Source organism: Numenius arquata, chromosome 6 (genome assembly GCF_964106895.1).
Source record: "Numenius arquata chromosome 6, bNumArq3.hap1.1, whole genome shotgun sequence".
NCBI classification, from domain to species: Eukaryota; Metazoa; Chordata; class Aves; order Charadriiformes; family Scolopacidae; genus Numenius; species Numenius arquata.
In genome coordinates this window covers 3,236,023-3,260,578 of record NC_133581.1, presented here as the reverse complement: position 1 = coordinate 3,260,578, position 24,556 = coordinate 3,236,023, and the positions used below count along the sequence as shown (strand labels likewise).

General features: G+C 38.4%; 1 protein-coding gene across 2 annotated transcripts in view; it reads right to left on the bottom strand.

Moving 5' to 3' along the window:
• SHANK2 (SH3 and multiple ankyrin repeat domains 2) overlaps positions 1-24,556 on the bottom strand; it is a 315,160-nt gene that overhangs the window by 118,789 nt on the left and 171,815 nt on the right. For both annotated transcript variants that reach the window (XM_074148901.1, XM_074148902.1), the window contains 2 exons: positions 16,577-16,659; positions 14,831-14,955 (listed from right to left, as the gene is read on the bottom strand). In XM_074148901.1, the coding sequence (XP_074005002.1) occupies positions 14,831-14,955; positions 16,577-16,659 (208 nt within the window). The remainder of the gene's footprint in view (positions 1-14,830; positions 14,956-16,576; positions 16,660-24,556) is intronic.

The following is a 24,556-nucleotide window of genomic DNA, read 5'->3' as shown; positions in this document are numbered from 1 at the left end:
TACAGTTGTCTTATCCTTAAGGCAGAGGTGTGCTGTCAATATTTTAATATTGTCACCATAACTCAACTATCCCCAGCCACCAGCTCTCAGTATAGGATTAGTATCCTCTGATGATCTGGAAATCACTCCATGGAGAAATTTGGAAGGTTTACCCAAGAAAAAGCCTGCAGTGCTGTATTATATTGCTACTGCAAATCTTTCACTTCTAGAAGAGAGACAGGGATGGAGAGGGGCTGTCAGCACTAACCACTGTGGTTGCCATTCATATTTGACCTTGGCAGTGAAGTAGAACAAGGAAAACAAAGAATCACACATTATCTTTTCAAATGGCTGGGAAAAATGTAGGAGAGTCATATCCTCTTCCTTTTTTACACTATCACCTTAGAAAGTTTATCCATATCCACCTCTCTAAATAGGTGGGTAGCCTAAATAGCCTCAATAGGCTACTAACACATATGTCTTCACGGAGGGGGTGGTTGGGCACTGGAACAGGCTCCCCAGGGAAGTGGTCACAGCACCAAGGCTGTCAGAGTTCAAAGAGCGTCTGGACGATGCTCTTAATGATATGGTTTAGTTTTAGGTAGTCCTGCGAGGAGCGGGGAGTTGGAATCGATGACCTTTATGGGTCCCGTCCAACTTAAGATATTCTATGATTCTACGATATGTACATTTTGAAGGGCGCAGAGGAGGAGAAAGGGTGACCAGGGGAGGTTACAAAGCGCCCTCTGCTCCACAAAATCCTACTCACGGATGGCTTAGATACAAAGGGGTTAATATTATTATTCCCCACCACTCGCATTACTCAGAAAAATCCCGGCAGACTGCCAAAACTGCCATGTAACACGAACAGCCTGAAGAGATGGGTACATATGGCAGCTGAAGCAGCTACATCCAGCTCATGCCACCAGTGGCATTAGTAATGCCAAGAGACACGAGATGTCTCTGAAGCGTGTGTCCCTCGGAACCCCAAGCACCTGAGAAACGTGACAGCACTTCCCACAGGTAGTAGGACTGCACAGTTGGACCCTCATTTCTCAGTATCAGCTCTCAGAATACTCTTGGATTCTGAAGCCTAATTTCAACGATGAGCTAAGTTGCACCGATTTGGATATCTCTGCTTGAACTATAGGGTTATCTATAGCAACCGATAGAAGAATCAGATGGTACAGTTGGCATTAACATTAAGATGACAAGACATGCGAGGATAAAAGCAGAGTATGGGTTCTACAAATACAATCAACAGTTTTACCTTTTTAAGAAATCCTTCAAAAATGAGGAATTTAGGTTGTTTTTTTTTTTTTAAAGATTGGTCAGAATTCCCAGATATTAGGAAATGAGGGATTTATGCTGTTTTCCACACATAACAAAATGTTACAAGCCTTACTTACATATTTTACAGTTGATAGATCCTTGAGTGATTCAGTGCCTTGATATACAGCCATAAATCTGACAATTTTCAAATGTTTAATATTTCAAAATGTGTACTGCCATTGCCATCCTACTAGTATTTATGCAGAAACACATGGACCGGATTTATCCAGCCCAACTTATGAGCTTGCCTGAAATGTCTCTAAGCACTTCTGTCCCTAACCTGGGGCAATAAGGCCTTGCCTAAAGCCCAGCTGGTGTTTGGAGTCCTTAAGAAAGAAATATTGTCTATGAAGCCATAGTTTTATCCTTTGAAGCAAACCTGTTTTATTTTGACTTGGATAACTCTTAGCAATGCAGGCTGGTTCAAAAAATTTCACCTACTGAAAACTTCTTAAAGTGAAGTCCCAAGTAGCCTTTCTTTGGTGTTTCTCTTTTCTTGAAAGAAGTTGGTATGTGTTTTCTACATGACATAGTAGGTTTAGTAAATGCTACATTTTAAACTAGTTTCTGCAATTCTAGATCTATGTATACCCTTCTTCCTTCACCCACTCCTAATATCCTAAAAACCCAACGGAGCCATTCAGTTAAACTGGTAATTTGAAAATACAACGTTGATCCTCAGATTGGTACCTTGGAGCTTTATTCTACATCTCAAATTATATCACAGCCTGTTAAACTATTGGATCAAACCATCTTAGTACGCTGATGGAAAAAATATATTGTAATCACCTTTTCACAACTTTCTTGTTTTCTCTCCAGTTCTTTCAACTTTGGGGATTACGTTTATAGGGGTTTTTTTCTCTTTAGCAAGACGACTAACAAAAAAAAAGTAGTATGCTGGGATGCCATTTTACCTATTTTTGGTCTCTCTGCCTTTCTGATAGCAGCTCATCCACTACTCAGTGGATCTTGCTCAAAATCAGAGTACAATAGTCAAAAGTTTAACTTACCGAAGATGAGGAGAGTGCAGTAAGACATCACTGGATCCTACAAAACCTCATAAATACAGATTGTATATACCAAAAGCATCAAATAAAATCAAACCTTTCTTGTGCTAGAAACAGATAGGGCTTGCAGAGTCTGGGAGGATCCTTTGGTAATAGGTTTATTGAGCCCAGCTTAAGTTTTAGTCCCCCCTGCTGATGTATGCAAATTCCTCATGCACTCAACTCAGCAGGTCGTGCAGACTAAATAACCTATTTTATATTTAGGATATGAAAGCCCAGACAGGCAGGAACCTTCCTGTAGCTACAGAGGAAGTTGGGGTTTGAAGTCAGCTCCTCCACGATGCAGTTTGCAGCAGGCGCTGCAGGAGAGCCCGGTGGGACGACGCTTCCCAACAGCATGTCTGAGACAAGATAAACCTTCAAAACATCTCACCCTGCTTGCAACGAGGAGCATCAGGAGGAGCTGATATGTCATTTTTTAAATGTCTATAATTGTAATGGGGCAGGTTTTGGAGTAAACTTTGTTGCGAGACAGTTCTCTGTATGCACAGGAGAGAACAATAACCAAAGTGAATCAAAACTAATTAAAATAATAAGTCAAAAGAGACACTTCATCCAAAGATATTATTACAGAACCATAAAAGAAGTTGCTGTGCAAACATGGCATATTTTATTGAAGGCAGTGTTTCTCTGTTCAGAACCCTACAGACTGGAAATCAAAATCAGAAGGGGGCAAAAACTGTTCCCAATCTATAGAAAATGAAAATGATGAATTTTAAATATCAGAAGGAAAAAAAACAACCAACCAAAGCAAAACACAACACATCATTGGTAGTTTTCCGAGAAGAACTTTTGAGGACAGAAAGGCCAGAGAACTGTCAAGCCAGCCAATATGAGAAATTAGCCAATAATACTAACAGACTCAACAAGTCTGAAAAAAAATAAAGCATACTTAATAGAATACTGAGCCTTTTCTCAGTGCCAACTCCAAACACGAACCCAGTTTGGCATTAGGTTAAGTACTATATATATTACTTCCCGTTGCCAGAGCCCAACAAAACCAAGATTTAACAAGAGACGATCATGAGGTTTCAATAGAAAGTTGAGAACCAGAAAGCTATGTATTTTTCCTTACTTCACAGATTTAAAACAAAAATGTTTAAAGATGAAAATTAGAAGTTTTATTTTTAAATTAGTATTATTTTTCCAAGGTAATAACAGAAAAAATCTGGGGATTTAAAAATAATGAAAAAATCGTGAAATGGAAGTACAAAAATGCAAGAATTAGAAGTCTAAAAGCTGGTAACACTGGAAATGACCAGAAAGTGACTCATGGCAACTGAACATGGCTGTTTAAAAACCCAGTACTTGCCAAAAGTGTGAAAAAATAGTCCCACCTCAGGTATTGGAGAAGTGTGCAAGATCCAAACTATAGTCCTCATTTTGGAAAGAACATTCTGGCTGTATTCTTTTCCCAGGCCTTAAATCCATGGACCTTAAACAGTAATCTAAGCAATACAGCAATGGAACAAACTAGCTGAGATGCATCTGCTCTGGATTTTAGTGAAAAAAGTAATTGGAAAAGAAAATTAACCCCCAAACCTTACCCTGTATTAGCAAATGTTTAAACAACCTAAATCTCAGTTACCCAGGGTAGTTCAGCTGTAGTTACACACCTTTCCTAAGGAAGACTATATTAACTTAGGAAGTGACTGCTAAGAATAAAAGTTCACTACCCCTCTTTTCCAATCACAATTTTCCACATCAGAGCTACATGTGAATAGGCATCATGCTGGTTGAATGCTAGCACAATTTTCCTTCACCTCTTGTACATCAGCTGGCTTCTACAACAGTTTAAACACAAGCATATAACCTTTAGCAAAACCCACCCTCCAATTTCGCTCTGCTGACTGTGGCACAGAAGTGGAACCCTGCCATGGGTTCACCTTCATTCTACTATCTTCCTTCATCTAGTTTTATATACTTCTCTCCTGTAAATAAACATGATTTCCTAAAAGGTGGATTTGCACAATCGTGCCAATTTGAAAGTCAATAATTAGAATGAGATCACGCATTTACCAAAAACTGCCATCGTGTCACTGATCTGGTGTTTATTATGAGTAACTGTGTTGAAAACTCTCTGGGTGGATAATTACCTAGCAGCAGCATTTTTACCTGTAAGTTCATCATGAAAAAAATTAAAAATTAAACAACTTTTACACCACACTACATCAAAAGGTCTTTAGAAAAAAATACTAAAAAAATTAAATTGGATTGATAACATTCACTTGTACAATAAAAGCAGCAAAACAGAGTATATAAAACTACTTAAAATATCAAATATTTTTTAATGAACAGAGAGGCAAGCTGATGCTTAAATAGTAATCCAGCAATTAGTTATAGGTTACTATCCAAACGAAGGAGGGATTTCCCTTATTAAAAATTCCTCTGTAATGTTAGAAAGCTGACAATATTCCTGTTTCCAAAAGGTATTCTTGATGATTTCTACAGCAGAGTAACATGTTGTAGCAGTTCATATTCTTAATGTTCCAAACCCTTCCTGTTTTCTACTGCTCAACACAAGAACTCACCAACTACGTAACCCCTTCAGAGATGGAAAAATCTGCCTAAACAGCCTTTCTATTCCAGTGACGGTCAACATTAACATTAATACATCCTAATCTATATGAAAGGAATTTAGCTTTCATTTCAATCTCTCTTGAAGAAGGAAAAAAACACCCAGTCAGTGCCTAAATTAAAAGACTTAACGTAGCTAGATTAGGGGCATCTGAATAGTTCGTGGTTTGTGGACAAAAAATTGCAGAAAAATGAGACTTGGGGATAAATAATCTCAGTTTTTGATTCTTGGACAAGAGGTGCCTACATTATCTCCAGCTCTGAAGAACAAGCTATTTGTTAGGTGTAGACTTGATTTGTAGTAAAATATCTCAAACAGATTCTAAAAAAAAAAAAAAAAGCACAGGGAATTATGGGAACCAAATACCTACTACTCACAGACAAAACACATCTCAAATTCAATTCCCAATCTGTCCGCTACTGGTAAAAGCCAGCTTCTCAATAGGCACAGTCAAGAAAGCATATTTAGATATAAAAAACTAGTAAGAAACTTGAAGAAAATGCTTACAATAAATGTTACTTACAAGTCTGTCAACAACAGCTACTGCCTCACACCCATCTATCTAGTGCTGAGAAGCCAAGCCACAGGTTGATCCCATTAAAAGCAATAACAGTCCTTCGAAGCCTCTTAGAAGAACAATTCTAAAAGAAGCAGTTGTAATAAAAATACTAGAGAGATTTATATTGTGATTTTTTTAAAAACGGATTCTATGATTCTGCAGTTTATATTTCTTTAAAAGAAAATACAACATAGTTAATGCAGGACTTCGGTATCTGCCTCGTATACTTGCTTTTGGGAGTACAAAGCAGGAGCTTCACATGTATCCTCACCTATTTTAGGCTGGTATCAAATATATTTAAGGTTACAACATTTTGTTATATGACATCAGTGCAAGTCCAAGCCAAGTCTTTATAAAAAGGCTTTTTTTGCCATCTTTAATGCCAGTTCTTTGGCAACTATTAAACTAGTAAATCACGGGTATTTATCATAGAATCATTCATAGAGTCATAGAATGGTTAGAGTTGGAAGGGACCTTAAAGATCATTGAGTTCCAACCCCCCTGCCATGGGCAGGGACACCTCCCACTAGAGCAGGTTGCTCAAAGCCCCATCCAGCCTGGCCTTGAACACCTCCAGGGATGGGGCATCCACAGCTTCTCTGGGCAACCTGGGCCAGAGAATTCAAATGAAGTAGTAGAGATAAAGGATTATTATTCTCTATTGTCACATACGAGAGTCTCTGAAAAGATTCGTATCAGTCTTACAACAGGATATGAAATGTTATTTCTAATCTGATTGCTTTAAAGTATATTTCAATTTCCTTATTAGATAAATTTGCTGAGTTCCACAGTTGCAAGCTGTAGGAAATGCTTTGAATGTAGCGGAACACAACAAGGAAAGCCACCTTCTGTCACCACCTTCTCTCTCACTGGTCTCCTGCGCAGTGGTACGATAACTTCAGAGGGGCACAGCAGCTCTCTGAGAGGGATGACCATCCCTTTGCTGTGATCAAGCTTAGCATGTATCCAAAACCGAACGCTCCCATCTATTAAAACCAGCAAGCTCTTCACTAAATCATTTAATCAAACTATGTTGCCCTGTGTGTCCTGGTTTTGATCATTTCTACTTTCTATTATAGAAGACAGCTCCCTATACTGTCCGTACATGCCCTAATATTGTGTAAGGACCCAAATTGGACTGAGGTAAGTTAGAAGTTTTGATTTTTTTTCTTATACCTACAGTCACAGCAGGATGAGAAAAGGAATAGGGAAGGAAGCCTTCTCCTGTTTTTTTTTAAGTAATTAATAGATTAAATCTGAACCCACGGTCACTTTTCTATAGAGGATGCTTACTAGAAATTGAATGTAAAAGAAATAATAATTAAATGAATTCAGAGCTTCTGCTAGATCAGATTCAAAAGTTCAGATTTTCCCTAAATCAAGAGTGTTTCTGCAGTTACTGGCACCCACACAAAAGCAGTGGGGAGCCTGTTCTGAACACCAACATGCAGTGATTTATCTAACCCCTCTGGAATAGCTAAACCAGTTTAAAAACCCCATTCCACAGAACAGGTTAAAAGACTATGATTTTCAGGAAAACCTACTAAGAAAACTAAATTAATTGAATACACGTCAGGTTCTAGAGTTTTCATTTGCTTTTTCAGATTCAGAGGTGATAGCAAAGATGAATTTGCATAGATTCTTACCGTGAATGAAGCTATTTCTTCAGAAAACTAGAAATTTTGGGTGGGGAGATGGAATGAGTAGGAAGAGAGGGTAGGGTTACTGCTCATGAAGCATGTGATTATCAGATGTCAAACAACTTCCTTTTAACCTCTGCACAGACTTGTAGTTCATGAAACACAACCAGCAGGTGAACTTAGCATTTCAGCATCACACAAATTGATTTCTTGTCTCAGAAGAAGAAAAAGAAAACCAGCAATAAATAAATGAAAAAACCCACATACACACATGCAACTCCACATTATAGTATTTCTCCTGCTTGTAAGATGCTTACACCTCCCCAAAAAAAGGAAGAAAAAAAAAAAGAAAAAGAAAAATTCTAGGTATTAGATTAGTTCTACTGCAGCACTCAACAACAGGAATTTGTCAGTTAATTCTCCACTATGTAAAACAACTCGTCTGTTTTCCTTCACCTCTAGTTTTGCAGGTTTGTAGCAACATCCCGCAGTTAAAAGAAACTGTATTTTCTCCCCTAAAATACCAGGCACAAGTACTGTTTTTCATATAGCTCCATTCCGGCAACCAGGTTTCCATAGTATCAAGAGACTAAAAAAAGCCAACGGGCTTCAGAGAAATTAATTTTAATATAATGTCTTCTGGAAATCTCCAAACTATACCTTAAAAAGGGCATTTATTTATACAGTGTTATTAGTCTTAATATCTAACCTCAACACCTAAGAGCTGTATTATTTGAGTGGAGGACAGACAGACATCTGCAAAAGCCAAGACTGCCCATAGCTGTGCTTTATGTGAAACACTGGATGGCCAAGATGGCTGGATGCCACTGGATGGCTTCTAGGTGGCCAAGAACTGGCTATTTATAATAAGCAGCTTATCTTTAAACACATTTGCTATTTTTAGAGGATTTTGTAGTAGGAAGTCAGGGAAATATTAGTTTTCATATTCACAAGAAGTCAAAAAGCTCCCCATGGACAGCTCCACGCTCTACAGAGTCCCACGAGCTTCGGCAGGATCCCTCAGAATAGAAATGTTAGCAGATTTCTCTTAAAAATACTCCAGCATCTAGGTCAAAATGCCTTAAAACTGACAATGGAGAACTGACTGGACACAGAGCTAGTTGCTGCCATTATCAACAAAATTCCTTCCAAATCCTCCTCTCAAACGAGCATAAAAGTCAGTTCTCAGTATCAAATTGGTACTCGTTACATTTCTGGGAAATCAGAGAAATACCACCATTTTCCGTTGCCCCCTGAGATTACAAGACCAGTGTAAACCCCATGTAGAACCAAGGCTAAAGGAAAAGGCTTCCCAGTTTTGCTCAGAGCCTGGTTTTGTGTGTCTGACAACAGCAAAGTGATTTCATACCTTGTCTACTTTTCAGTCTTATTTTAAAGCATATTATTTGCTTAGGCGTGAATAACAGAGCTCCTGTAAGAACCAAATTCTTTTTTGTCTGCCCATTTCCACCTATACCGAAAAGGTAACGGTCTTATTAATGTATTTTTAGAATTAAACAAGATTGGTCCATCTTTTTTATGATCACACTGAGCACATTTGGAATACCGTCACTGCCTACAGGTTACAGGCTGCATTTAAACAGATAAAAAGAACAATCCAAAATAGTTGTCATTTTTCCACAGTGCTTTTGTGCAGATCCAAAGCACTTTGAAGGCACAATAATTTCATTCAGCTGCTATCACCCACTAAAAGCATAAATTAAGAAAAAAACCCTGAAACTAAAACCCTCAGTGAGTTTAAGTGGAAAGAAAGCAAAATACTTTTCCACCAAGTGAAAAATTAATCCACGTGGTCAGAGACTGCACAGATAAACCAGCCTGTTCAACACTTGTACCAGAGCTGCTCTTTTTCCAAGACCCCACCTCTCCAATAAATCTGTAGTTACACTTATGCAGAAGAATTTCAAAATCAAAACAGGAAGAAATTTTCCTTTGGACTCTTGACAACTTTCATTTTAAGAAGTGTCAGGGGTACGCTTGTGCTTAATAGACATCATATTCAGATGTCACCAAGAGGACTATGGCTAACTGGTAAAAAGAAATTACCTTTTTTTCCTCTTATAGCTGGTTGAATCAAACTATGTATCAATTAAATATACAGATTTAAAAATACCAGTGCCCTGTCTAGATGTGCAAGATCTCAGACTTGCAGGTTAGTGAGAGCCCTGCTCCCCTTACAATAACCATCTACACACACACAAACTTCCAGTATGTATGACATATATATATATATATGTGTGTGTGTGTGTGTGTGTGTGCTGAAACACTGCAGTATTGTCACAGTTTTGGTAAATCTCTCATCATTAACAAGATGGAAGAACATTGTTTGTAAAGTTGAAACAAAACCTGAGCTAGATGCTGTGTAGGACCACAGTGCTCGGAATGTGCCACAACGAGCCTGGCTGTTCCCCTGCTCGGCGTGCAAAAGGGGAGGTCGCTCCATGGGCCCAAGGAGCAGCCAAGTTGGCAACTAAAAAACCCCAACGGGAGGCAGTGAACTAGGGTGGACCTTACTGTTCTGGCCCACCAAAAAGCCCTATGTGTGAGAGGTAAAGACAGCATACAAAAAATGGAAGAATATTGTTTTTAATTTCTTCCTCCCACACACAGTTTTAGGGAGGCTCGTACTAAATACTGCATCGAGCTGGCGTCCACACTTTTGGGAGAATATGAACAAACTTTCAGAAAACGACTGCAAAAAATAGCAATGTCATGATCCGTGTTATTACAAAGACACTAACAAAGCCTCTGAGAGAAAAAGAGAAAAGATCCCCGTGTAGCTGCCTGAAGAAAAAAAAATAAATATTTAGATTTATATCTGGTGACAGAAGCCAGTGAGGTTCACACCGGTAATAAGAGAAAACTCAGCCACAGGGCAATTAATAAAGGTTACCTAAGGATGGGAAGGTTTCTCTGTTGCAGAAAGGATTTAAATCATTAACAGATACCTTTGTAAACCCACTAACTCATGCAGCCATTGGATAGAAATGTAAGATACAGCAAGCACAGCAATGTGATATAGAATTGCTGTGCTTGTCAAAAGTATTCGTAATGACTATAGTCTAACTTACAACAATAAAGTTAAAAGCTTGCTTTCCAGATCAGTTTTGAAGTTCCTACAAAGTTCCAGTGTTTACTGGAATAAAACAAAAATCTAACCTATTACTAAATAAGAATCTAAAGTCAGCCACGTGTGTCTTTTTGTAAAAAAATTATTCCTTATATTTTAAACATATCCCTAAATGCTTATGGTTACTTCCTACATACAGTCAGAGGAAAGATATCTTTATCTCATAGAATGATAAAATAATGCTGTCTGTAATAAAATTATGTCTATTTTCCACCTATTACTAGTTAAAAAAAAGTCTGTACTAATAAATTCTACAAGCCCTTGATAAAGAAATACAAGCAGTTATACTACAGACCATTTTGCATGTTTTAGCACATGTACCAACTGAACTCTTCTGCAGCAAAATGATGAGATTTCTTCTATTACCGTCTCAGGTTTTGATCCTCAAATCAAACCTTGAATTTTGTCTTTTTTTTTTTTTTTCCTTTTTCTTCTTTTTTTTTTTTCCATGGGTAATACACTGGGTTTATCTAGTTTACATTTTAACTGGTATGTAAATAAGCAGCCATCCTATTCTGAAGACAATAACATTTCAATTTATCTGGAAAAATAAGTGATTTTATGGCACAATAATGCAAACTGCGATGCCTCATTTAGAGAACAAACGCATTATTCTGGTAAAGTATTGCAGAACGAGTTTCACGTTCTAAGTATTGATATTACAACCTTATTGTTTGATGTGAGATATGCTCTGTGGCAGATGAAAAATCCTCACACATCACATCATGCAACACCTGCAAAACAGCTGCACGCTCATGGGTACAGCAATAACAAATACTTAGTAATCCACTGGGTTTTAATTTAGTAAGATAGTCTAAATCCTACTATACTAAGAAACCCCCAAAAAACTATCCTGAATTTAAAAATTCCACTTTAATGGATCTCTTTATTTCAAGAGATCTATTAAATGGATCATTTATTAGATCAATGGATCTATTTATTTCTTTAATGGATCTCTTTATTCAAGGATGGTTACACTTCTATACGTCATCAAAACAAATCTCAAAAGAAAACACAACCTCAACTTGAAGAATTCTGTAAGTCACGTTTTAAGGCAGCTCTGAAAGGTAGTATTCAATAGTTCCTCCATTTATAGTTAGTTTGGTTACAACACTAAACAAAGATTATTCATAAATAAGAGGTTTAGAGACAGAGCTGATACATTTCTTTCTCACAATTATTTCAAGTAACAAATTAAATCCGCTTATGGTTTGAGTTTTTCTGATCGAGCATTTCCAAACTTGAACAGGTGTATTATCAAAATTCAGTTGCTCTGATGAGGACCTACAATGGCTTTAGAATTGGTGTATACATTAACAATGGTTGTAGTTTTTTAAATCCCCTTCTAATGAAAACTGTGATTATTTAGGTTTGATAGCACTTGTGCTAATATGTCGCTTTGCTTTTATCTGTCTTTTTAATTGGGCAGATACCAAGATTCAAGAAAACATCAACTAAAAAAAGTGAAAAACAGCAAATAGGGCAAGGTATACAATCTCTCTCAGTTATAACAACCAGTCAGAACCACACTCCATTTCTGACTGTTTATCAAAGCTAAGAAAAATCAAATGAATCAGCAACTGTGGAATTGCTTATGAAAATCCACATATAATGACAGCTGTCTCCAGCTAACTGTTTCAGCTCGAAAACTACTCATGCGCTTTTCCAGTATATTTTATTTGTGCTCTATACAGAAAAGCCACTATGCACATTACAATTTTTATCACAAAAAAAAAATAATAATATGGGCTTGAAGCACGGAGAAAAAAACATTTATTGTCAGAAATTTCAATGAAGAGTCAGTGAGCACTATTCCTCCAGGCAAGTCTGATGTTAATCTCTGAAGTCTCATGTTAAAATTAACTGTCCAGGTTGGACAAATCAGTATCACGTGGCTTTTCAGATAAACAGCAAACTTGATGAAAACTCAGTCAAATGAAACTGTGCCAGCCCTGGTTCCAGCTAATATCTATCCTGTTTACCTTCTTTTTTTGTATAGTTCTTTTACTTGTCCTGCCCAACACCCATCATCTTCAACGTTGAACTACTTTCATATGCTCAGTAGCTGCTGGTGAATTTCTACCCCTTCAGAAGATCCAGAGACCACAATTGCACATGAAGAAATGATGCCTCCTCTTCCCTACTCTCTCATGCTTCAAAAAAAAGGATCTATCTTCCAGCCAAACCTGTCTTTCCATAATGAGGAACAAGGGAAAAGGTTCCTCTTACCTCCATGACCCCAAGCCACCGAACCTCCTCAAACGAGAGGGAAACATCTCCTCTCCCTTGCATTTTGCCCTCTGCCAAACTGGACTCTCACTTCCCTGAAGCCTGACACTTGCTGCGAGTGTTATAAATGGGACTAATTAGGATCCTAGTTGCCCATTAACTCTTTTATTATTCATGTGACATTTATGATAAATGCATTATATTACTTATAAATGGTTGAGGTGGCACTTACACACAGCAGCATAAACTTTAGAGTCATGGGAGAAATCATTTAACAATAAGACAGACTAACCACGCCAGTTATGGTAACCACTCACTGCAATGTACAGCACATTTACCTCTGCTCGGTTCAACACAAGAAATAAAATAGCTTGGCATTCCTAGAAGTGCAGGTGGATCAGTCATTTCCATTTCAACAGTAGTATCTTTTGCATCAGTGTAAGTATCTTCAAAGATGGCTTTCTATAGCTAGAGAGTACTGAGCACTGCACATGAAGTTCAAAAAAAAAAGGAAAAAAAACACCCTGCCTTTCTCCAACATAAAAATCTTCAACAACAGCAAAGTTGTGATTTCTCAGGATTAACATATCCTCTTAATTAAGTTGCAGAATTCAGAATAGAATAACCCCGATGAACATGAATCACACAGAAAAGGATTTGATTTGCATGTAACAACTGCTTCTTTCAGAATTAATTACAAATATGCTGGCCTGTGTAGAGTAGGGATTAATGTCCCGATTCAGCAGTGCATGTGCATGCTTAACTGCTCCTCTAAGCTAAGGCTAGGAGTAAATTGTCTGGACAATCAATTATAATTCTTCTTTCATTTGCCAGAAAACCAGTGAAGCTTTCTGCAGTATCAGTTATCCCAGACTTCTTGCCTCCCTTCAGAGATCTTAAAAAAAATCCATATGCATGGTTATTCTGTAATCCTTTCCATTAAACTACACATTATTCACCATCAAATCTACCAGTGGAATCAGCCAGTACAGACTATTCATACTTCCTATAGATTAAAAGCCTAACAAGAAAAACAACTTCTAAAAACGAAGCCTTGTTCTAAAAAAAAAAAAACAAAACACCTACCACCAATAATCGTAATTTTCAAAGCGTCCTTGCACAGAGGACGTATCAGTACAATTTGTGAGTTATTGCTTAATAGTTTGCTAAATGCTTATTCTTAAGTAAACAAACAGTAAGAAAAATATACTTTGAAGGCACAGATAAAAATGCACATTTACTTTAAAAGTCTACAAAGCCTGTTCTTTCATTGTTACAACGCGAAGAAGCGGTGCAACTCTTTAAATGCAATCACCATGGGAGTTCAATGCACACAACAAATAAAAGCTGCATATTATATCCTCTCCTGAATGCAAAGGCCAGCTCTGCAGAAACAAATGTAGCACCAGTAAATACTTTAACAAAACACGTATGTGCCTGAAGAAGAAAAAACAAAATCAAATCAATAGATCTTACAGACAAGCCTTGGTCAATCCATCCTGAAAGACCTACTTTCAAATACATAGTTTCAGAGAATCAGAGCATCGCTTTGTTGGTCAAGAAAAGATTATGGAGGGGAAGAGAAAGAAAATCCCAAATCATGGTTTGGTTGCAAACTGCCCAGTACCGCTAAAAATGAGTACCAACTATTTCAATAAAACCTAAATTACCAACCAAAAGTCCTCCAAAATATAGAACGTGAAGACATTTTTGGTATGAATGAAGAGAGTATTTAAATATAGCCTTTTTATAAAGTAATTTATATTGCAATAACATCCATTGCTTATTTTTGTATGACTATTTACAGTGCACTGTTGGAAATATTCCATTTCAAGCCAAAGTAATTTGCTTTATTCTCCATGTTTTTTAAGCAGCACTAGACCACTGACATTTATGATTGCAGAAATAGTTGCATAAAAAGTCATTAATTTTGGTGAGTGTGTAAAAATATTTAGAAGACCACAGAATTGATAGCCTACAATGAATATTGAAATTAATCTAAATTTCAATTCAATAATGCAAAGAAGAATAAAAACTCCCAAATGTCTCTGATCGTGTATTCCCAACCAACAAAAAGAACAAACAGAAAATTCCCAGCCAACCTGAACATTGTTCTTTTAAACTGCTTCCCTAAATGATGCATGAGATTTTAAAATAGATAAAGTGAAGTACACTATTGGTGTTTGTCCACTGAACCTGCCAGTCAGAAGCATCACACACTTTTTTCCAAAGTAAATTCCACAAAGGGAACATTGCTCTTTCCCCAGCTGAGAATCAAATGTCAGGATCTCCTACCTCGATCAAAAAGTCTCCAGTTCTCAGGCCAGCTTGCCATGCTACTCCCCCTTCGTCCACAGATTCCAAGTACTGCAAAGCAGGAAAGGCTGGAGTTGGGGTGAATTCTTCAATTGGTGTGTCAGCTTTAAAAATAAATACCACATTAAAAAAAAAGAAAGTTATGAAGTGCTTGCAAATACCACTTGACTAAAGGCCTATTATTGGCCATTCAAATTGATGGTTAAAAAATGGTGGGTGCTAAAAGTCAGAGGACTCTGCCTCAGAGGAGATCAAGATGCTGGGACCAGGGTGCAATCTCTCTGCAACGGCAATCCACAGGTCTTCCATTCAGAGAGAAAAAGACATGCTGCTTTACTGACACAAACCAAATCAAGCTGTATGAGGCAAGAGCTGGATTCTGAGTATTCCAGGATATTCAGTATTAGTTCGAGTAACCTTTTTGTATGCCTAGCAAAATGCTTGTAACTCAACCAACGTCCACTTACTGGACAACCAATTAAGTATTGCAGCCAGAAGAGAGCATCCGGCCGAGCTGGGGGGAAGGGGTGGGTGGGAAAGGATGAAAAAGATCAAACTGAATTTTTTCTCCTAGATTTGGAGGTATATTACAAAGACAATAAGAGCAGAAATCACTTTTTAGGAAATAAGGCACAGCAGGCCGTGTAACAGCCCCCTCTCTCTCTCCCTGTCACGTACACATACAAGCAGAAAAGTCCTTGGGTCTTTCACCTGAGGTGCCCTCGCTGCTACAGAGAAAATCTGGGGACAATCGTTGGGCTTACACAGAGGGGACAACCTCTGCTCGATGCACAGACAACTCCTGGCAACGGGTTAACTAAAAGGTAGCGCTATTGGCTTTCCGAGTAGAACTCCAACATTTTTTATTTAGCTAAAATTAGAAAAGCTTTTACGACCGTGAAAATCTATGGTGACACTGGTTTAGGGGTGGGGGAAGAGGGAGAGCAAAAATGATGTCCCAAGAATGAAGAAATGGAATAATTTTCATGCTCAAGCAAGGCAAGGGAGAACCCATGTAAAATGAGGGGGAGCAAGAGATGGGACATACCATCATATATTTTTTTTTAAATACAAAGGGAGCAAACTGGACTGAAAGTTAAAAAGGAAAGCATTAAATAGAATGCTTTTTTTAACTCTTAGGAATGCCATTATTATAGATTTTAGTCTGCAGAAAAGTAACATGCAGCTTAACATATGAGCAGCTTTTAAAATGAGCACACTACAGGCCATGCAACATACGTGCAGCTTCTGATATATAAAAAAAGATCATATTTTCATACTAAAACTGCACCAATGTCACCTTGCAGAAGATCCACACCTATTTTAAACAAAACATCACTCTCTTGTCTATTCCTATTCGTAGACCTATTTAAATAGACTGACATTTGAAATAAAGAAGCAGGTTTTATAAGGAAAGCAGGTTTCCCATAGTTAGGTAAACTGCATAACAAAACAGATTAATGACAAAACGTTACATGTACCACCACAATAAAAATACAGACAAAACTTTCTCCCCCCAAAACGATTATACAGTGCTTCTCCTATGTAAAAATGCAAACTGCTTCAGAGAGAAGCCACTAAAATCCGGCTGAGTAGTATAGCATACAGAGAATCCTGTTGTCTAGCAACCAAGTGCACCAAGAATAATTCCTGCTTATATTCCGAGATGTATAAATTTCTTCATGCCACTGCATATCACACACACACACACACAGAAGCACGTACCTTTTGCCCCTCTGAGCACAAATCCAAATCCTTCATTGTCTTTTTTCTGCAGGACCACTGCCTTTTCTTCTATTATGCAGTCACTGTAGAGAGAATTCCGAGGATAGCGACCATTATTACATCCCTTCATCACCACTGTAGTAGCTGCTCCTCCAGTGTGCAGGTTCATCATCATCACAGCCCGTTAATCAAATAATATTGCAGTAACCAAGCATGGGAAAATATAGAACAAATAGCAGCGAGGGGAAGACAAAGACTAAGCTTAATGATAAAAGAGAACATGACAAAGCAACTTAAAGGGAATAAAAAAGGCAGAGAGGAAAAAGAAAGAAGAAGAAATCATGCATGGTGGTTTGTGTTCTATATGAATGACTGAATGAACATGTGATCATGTAATCTGTGGGCTAGCTAGGACTCTAAAAGGAAAAAAAGTAAGTGAACTGAACAACAGTATCATTAATAAACTCCTCAATCGTGGATGTACCAGATGCATCTTCTAGTGAAGCCAAAATGAAACCAACCAGAAGAAAAATGAGGCAGCATTTTAAATTTAAAGATAAGAGATTATGATTTTCTATTAGCTAACTAAAAGGCACAAATATATTCTGAAAGCTATGCCTTGCATCAAAAGCCCTTTTTCAATCCTATTGAATGTTGCATGCTGCAAGAATCCCACATGATCATCTGACAGCCTACAATGCTAACAACGTGCAGCTGCCTTGGCGTCATCAAGCACAAATTTCCACAGCATCAAGAATCTGCATAATTGAAATAGTAACAAGGCATGCACAATCAGGAAAACACATTTCTAAGGAATATCGCCCGTCTTTTGATAAACAATTAATATTATAAAACAAGGAGATGCTGTAAAGGTCTATTTATGTAAGCAGTATGTCCTTAAAGAGAAAGTAGCCTCAGGAATCTTACTGTCATTGGCTAAGAAAAAAGTAGTCGGTACATGAAGAAAATGCATAAAATCCACATTAAAATAGGAATTTTCATACAAAGGGAACAATCTGTAAAAGCCTTAAGTTGTTTAGTGTCTTTAACGAAACATTAGGTTACTAAAAATAAGCTCAAAGTAGAAAAAAAAAGAAAAAAAAAATATTTTGAATGCTCTTTTAGGTATAAAACCATTACACAGCACAAGTTGCAAGACATTCTTCTGAATAAAGACAGTGTCAGGGGTTAAGTATTCATGAATCGTAAGCACTGCAAAACACACTGCTAGGTTGGCTTTAAAATACCTACTCTTTAAGATGGAAAGAAGTATGAGCAAGTTTTCTTTTCTTTTCTTTTCTTAATTTTTTACTAGCCAACTATTGTTGTCACTGGTCTTGTACAGAGTGTAGTCACTAAAGCATTCAATACAATAAGAGACCGGATCTGCCTCAGTGCCATTAATAATCCAGAAGGGGAGGAGGAAACTAATTAAAGAAAAAAATTGCTGTGACCTTTTTATTTCAAGCTCTGAACAAAGACAAGGATGATGACATCAGGACACCAATGGACAGCCTCCAAACTCCACATCTTTCATGTATCACACACCATCCTTTTGGTGACTTTCCAACTCTAACTGGGGGACGCAACTTCATGGTACTGCTGAAGTGCTGATGTAATTATGCCTCCCAAACTACAAAGTATTTAAACACCACTAAATGGAATAACACATGAATTCAAACTACCACAATGGTGACCTTCTGAGCAACAGATGATCTCCGTAAGTATCAACAACTGTTGAATACTGTCTCTCAACTTATTATTATTTACTAAATAATTCAGACATTACCTTTTCTTACAATTAACACCCCTGCTACAGAAAGCATATAATAACAAAATGCCTATTTCTTGAGAAAGCCAAACACACTCCTGTTCAGGAATATGGGGGTGGGATGGAATAGGCAACGCTCAAAGCCCGTACTGTGGGGCTGAAGCCCTCCAGCAATGTCCTAATGTTACAGAAACTGAATCTACAAATGTACTGGTTTATTTTCTTTATTTCACCACTCACATTTTCAAGGTGGGGCTCCAGACTTATCCACTGAAGAGTCAACGGTAAGATTGTCCCTTTTTCTTAATACACGGTCAAATTAATAAAACCCTTAGCTTTCCTTGTAAACAATCAACAACAGCTTAATAGAGGTTAGAAGGCTACTTTTCAGAACCGCATCATAGAAAGTTCTTGGTCCAAAGAACAACCCTCCTCTCCCCTGCTCAAATCCCACTCTCATCTCAAGCCATTAATATAAAGAATTCAGAAGCCTATTCATCTTGTTCCTCATCAAACCTTGCCCTGATTCTTTCATTTCTGTTGACAAAACCAGACAAATTCACAATGTCATTCCTTAAAAAGCTAGAAGTTCGAAAAGAAGTGCTCAGAAAACCTGGGATCAATTCACCTGATGAAGGTTACGCCTCTACACCTAAAAAAAAGGCATCCAGGGTCCTTTTACAGTCAGCTAATGACATGAACAGGAATTTTCAAGTTATGCTCTCCTCATCCTAATGTAGAGGTCTATGACTGTTCAGATTAAAAGTATGAAAGCCACCTATGATTTTCTTTTCATATTCGGCACATTTATTGCATAAACTACCCAGTTTTACACTTCAATTCAGACACAGAAAGTGGGAATTCCAAAATGCCAAAATTTTACGAAGTTTTGTATTTTACATGCAACAGGGGGAGGGGAGGGGAGGGGAGGGGAGGGGAGGGAGGGAAGGGAAGGGAAGGGAAGGGAAGGGAAGGGAAGGGAAGGGAAGGGAAGGGAAGGGAAGGGAAGGGAAGGGAAGGGAAGGGAAGGGAAGGGAAGGGAAGGGAAGGGAAGGGAAGGGAAGGGAAGGGAAGGGAAGGGAAGGGAAGGGAAGGGAAGGGAAGGGAAGGGAAGGGAAGGGAAGGGAAGGGAAGGGAAGGGAAGGGAAGGGAAGGGAAGGGAAGGGAAGGGAAGGGAAGGGAAGGGAAGGGAAGGGAAGGGAAGGGAAGGGAAGGGAAGGGAAGGGAAGGGAAGGGAAGGGGCAACATGAATTTTTGGTAACAAAATATACAAACTGACCTCTATTACTTGACAAATACAGCTTACTAATGTACTGTTTCAGTCATGTACTACATAAGGAAAACTCCATCACAGCGTGTAAAGCGAAAATGTAGGTTTAAAATCAGATGTGTAGCCATTTTTTCTCATTTAGGTGCTAGGAGAAGGGGACCCGCAATAATCTTATGGCATGAGCAGTTTAAAGTTGTTTAAAGCAATCACAAAGAGCAAATTGATTCTCTACACGCACCCCAGAGCTGCAGAGCTAAGAACTAGCAGGAGGAAAAGGATGGAAAAGAATGTGGAGACACAAATGAACTGAAATGAACTGAACTTGCAACTTCCACACCCTTTCTCCCAGGAAACTCACTTTGTGTCCCTCAGAGAAGGGGACAGAGGGCGGACAAAGAAGTTTAAGCTTTGGCTCTTTCCAGTATTGATTTTTGTTTGCTTTGCCATGAGGGGTTTTATTATTTCAGTGTCAGACTGGACCTCTTCACTGAAGACACACTGAAGGTCTGCTCACAGTCTACCTGGTCCCGGCAGGCAAAGTGGTGCCAAACGGAAAAGTAGGTCAAAATTTCTCACAATGAGCCTCCTTGACAGCATTTCTTTGATCCTGAAGGTGTTGTAAATACTTAGCAACAGAATGCGTATAGGGTACAGCTACCAGTGACAAATAAAGGTGACATAACATTACAAGCCTGTTCGGAGGTCTGAGCTCAAGCAAGAGGAAGACGAGTTTCTTCACAGATGCTCTACATGAGGCTGAAGAGTCCCTGCTAGCTGTGATACACCAAATTTCAATAGGTAAAACCCTTAAACTCCATTTCTGTCCCATCTTAAACTGAAATTAAACAGCGTCCATTGCAGAGACAAGTTTTCAGAATATTACTAGTTCCATATTATGGTAATAAAATGAGTAATTTCAAAATCAATAGCTCATTACTTAAATAGGGCACACATTACTTTGACTTTGGGCTGTATAAGTCCAAGATTCATTGCATACAAAGTTAAATGCAAAATACATCCTATCAAGTGCAGAATACTTGTGAACGAAGCACAATCTTAAATACAAAAGCTTCAGGCTCCCAAAAAAGTCCATCTATATTCCCTTTTGCTTTATCCAAACACTGAAGATTAGGAAACATACTTGTTCATCCATTCATGTAGCTTCCCTAACACTTTAAGGCTCGAGAATTGTGCAGAACTGTTAGAATTTCCAGAATTTTACAGACTTACCAATGGAGGAAGGGAAATAAAGAGATTTACCCATGGTCAGACAGACACCTGAGATCTGAATTCAGCACTGTCACATTTAACATAACAACAAACATCTGTGTAGACTGTTCAAAACAGCAAGGATTTCTACTTTTCTAACAGCCCATTAAGACAATACTTAAGGGAGGAAGTAGAAAATGTCAAGTTCTTCGTAAAGATCTCCATGAAGAAAATAAAGGTTGAAGCACAGGTTCCTGATGGAGGCAAACCCATGAAACTGAGCTTCCCAACTAGAATAACTACGCCAACTTACGGCATGACTTACTCCAAAAGTTAAAATACTGAATCACAGAGATGGAAACTATCAGGACCATAGAATATGTTTGGGCAAATTTGTATTGCATGTATGGTTGCCGATTTCAGTCTGAAAAACAGCACAGAGAGCACCCCTGGAAATGATCATCATTACCTGGAAACAAAAATGGCTATTTGGTATATCGTCAATCTCTCCCTAAGGCACAGAAAACCCGAATTCAAATAGGAATTATTTTCCTGATTCTCTCCAATTGTGCATCACCTAGAAACAGAATCTAGGACTGAACTTTTTGGGTTTAACAAGCTGGACTACAGCCTCCCAAGGCAGAAAAGTTATCTATCAGATCACACATGAGATTCAAACAACCGGTTACAACCAAATGAGTAACTTTCTTAGCCCACAAACCCTTCAGTCAGATGGCTCGCTCTGTCCTTGAGTGAGAAGTTATTCTCTCCAAGTTCACTTCTTTTGGTTGGCCAAATAATTCCAAATCTCTTCATCAGACCTTTTTTATATTCTCTCCTTAGTACTCTTGCAATTCAATCTTTTTGAAGGATCTACTGAATCCACAGGTAGCTACGTTAGAAGGATCAAATCACAGTACAACAATAAAGGAAATGCCTTTTTTACACTTTGCCAGATGCAATAAAACAATATCTAAACTATTCCAGAAATTTATATACAATTTCGGAAGGCTGTCTCACTAATTCCGTTCAGGCTAAGATAGTCAGTTCATGGTGGTTATGTTTGAGCCCATAGAAGGGCATTCTGTAAATCTATTCAAGAGGACCTATTTACAGCATGTTTCAACATTCAATCCCTGTTAAAAGCACATAAAGAATGTTCTGTCTGAATATTTCCCCTTTTTAGGAAGTTACCTGTCCTGATACCATATGAAATGGAAGCGATGTCTACAGCCAATCTTACTGCAAGATGTAACAGACTTCCAGTGGAAAAAAAAATGCTGTCATTGCTGGAAGGGGTCAACCTAACTATTTATAGTCATCTACTGTAATGACTCCAGGAAAATTGGCTAATCCTTGTAATTAAGGCCTTCAAGATTAATGAAGACTCTGTATGTGATTGCTCAAGTTCCCCAGGCACTGATCATCCAGCTGTAGGTCTTACAGAAGAGCCTTCCCAGCTCTTGTGTAACACGTGGAACAGCAATCACTTGTTCAAGAGGTATCAGCTACACCCGTGAGCGTGGTTCTTTGCACAGCAAATCGGAAAATACACAGATGGGCCCCTACCCAACGCGCTTGCACCCCGACGGAAACAGCAAGATGTAGTCAACCGTATCTTCAAACTCAGTAACCTCTCTGTAATGTTGCTGTCACTTGCAGAGATTCCCTCACATGATGATGCCTTTCACTGCACTGCAACACAATTTGTCTTAAGAATGTGCTTGTTTGGTAAATATATGATACAGCTTTGAGCAATAACAGGTTATTATCCTAACGAATAATTCACAACCTAGTGCTACTGCCTTTGATAGAATCTTTTCATAGTTTCTTACGATAACATCTTAAATAACCAATAACAATTTCCACCTATTTTGGTGAAACACGTTTCTACCATTTTTCAGAATGTGTGTTTATTTTCTGCATTTTGCTTTTCTCAACTGCTTATTCCCACTGTCTAACAATGCTTTCTGTAAGCACAATATACTCTTACAGGAAATATTCAGTAAAAATACAATTACGTATTTTTCCTGCCTTGTGTTAAAACCACATGCACAGCGCTTACTCTGTACAACGGATCAATTCTACCAATATAATTTCAGTCATATAAGGCAAGTCTAAATGATTTTTCCTTTAGAGCATATGTTTATCTGGAAGTTTATAGCAAGACATGTTTGGGAGGATGGCAGTAAGAAAACATGTTCAAATAGATGGCTGATAAGCACTGGAGAACAGTTAACTTTAAGTTGATAAACTCTTTGTTAGGTAGCTGGAGATAGAAGTCCAAGGAGTATAATGATTGTACAGTAATTAAAATACAACAGAGAAGGGATGAAAAGAATCACACAGAACAACTGAAAATGCAGGGTCGTCTTTTCTGCTCTTCAGCATCTGAGGCCAAGAGATTCTTCCAATGGGGTGTCTAAGTAAAAACATTGTTTTCTTTCTTTGCAGCGTTTGACTTTGCCCTTTCTTCTCCTTACCCTAAAAACCCACAAGAATCGTTTTCAGGAACTCACAGATGTAATTGTTTCTCATTTCTTTAGATTGGGTGCTGGGGCACAGGCCTACACCTTCTTCCATGGAGCTCCTGTACATAAAGTGGAGTTAGGCTGAAGTTGAACTATTTCCCAAAATAATGTTTTCATTATCATGATCCAGAATCCTCCAGTACAACATTTACTGTTAAGACTGAATTAGATGAATTAGAGGTTATATGTGAAGGTAACAAAGCCGCTCATCCATAAAAGCTAATGCAGTTCTCAAAATATTCTTTAGTATCTTCAAAACAGTTACACTGGAGAATAAGCATTATTTCATCAGGCGTTCACAATGACAGTGACTCCAAGTCATTTTGCTGTTTCACCAAAAAACAATTAGAAAGTCGGGGTTGCATATGGACATGGAGCATGGAATAAAATGCTTAGCAGTACTTATGGATTCCAGCTTCACAGGTACTCTCAAGAAGATTGCAGCATCCAGTGACAGTATCTTTACTAGCAATTCCAACAGCTGGTTGGAAGAAAAAACAAGAAAGAAAAAAAGGAGAAAAGACCAAGACCACCACCCTTGCGCTATTCTTCTCTCTGGGTTTATTATTTGTGGCAAATAACTTCAAATTGCAATAGAAAGGACATATTCTAATTTCTCCTCAGCCAAGTTTACGTTTCCTCCATGGCTGAATGGCTAAGATGGCATAGCCATGTCTTCCTCAGCTGGCTACGTTCAGGCCAAGTAAAGGAAAGGGAAAAGAAGAGCAGATGCTTCAGCAATACTCCTATATACTTCCTATATCCATATATTTATCTTTCAGATCTCCTGTATCAGTGTTGTTTCTACAGCGTTCAGTAAACATCACACAGACATCTATGATGTCTGGGCATGTTCAGTTTGGAGAAGAGGAGGCTGAGGGGAGACCTCATTGCCCTCTACAACTCCCTGAAAGGAGGGTGTAGAGAGGTGGGTGTTGGCCTCTTCTCCCAAGTGAATAATGGCAGGACCAGAGGAAATGGTGTGAAGTTGCGGCAGGGGAGGATTAGATTAGATATTGGGAAGAATTACTTTCCTGAGAGAGTGGTCAGGCACTGGAACAGCCTGCCCAGGGAGGTGGTGGAGTCTCCATCCCTGGAGGTATTTAAGAAACGTGTAGACGTGGCACTTCAGGGCATGCTCTAGTGCCCGAGATTGTTGGTTTCTGTCTGTTTGTGAGTGGTGTGGTGTGTGGTTGTGG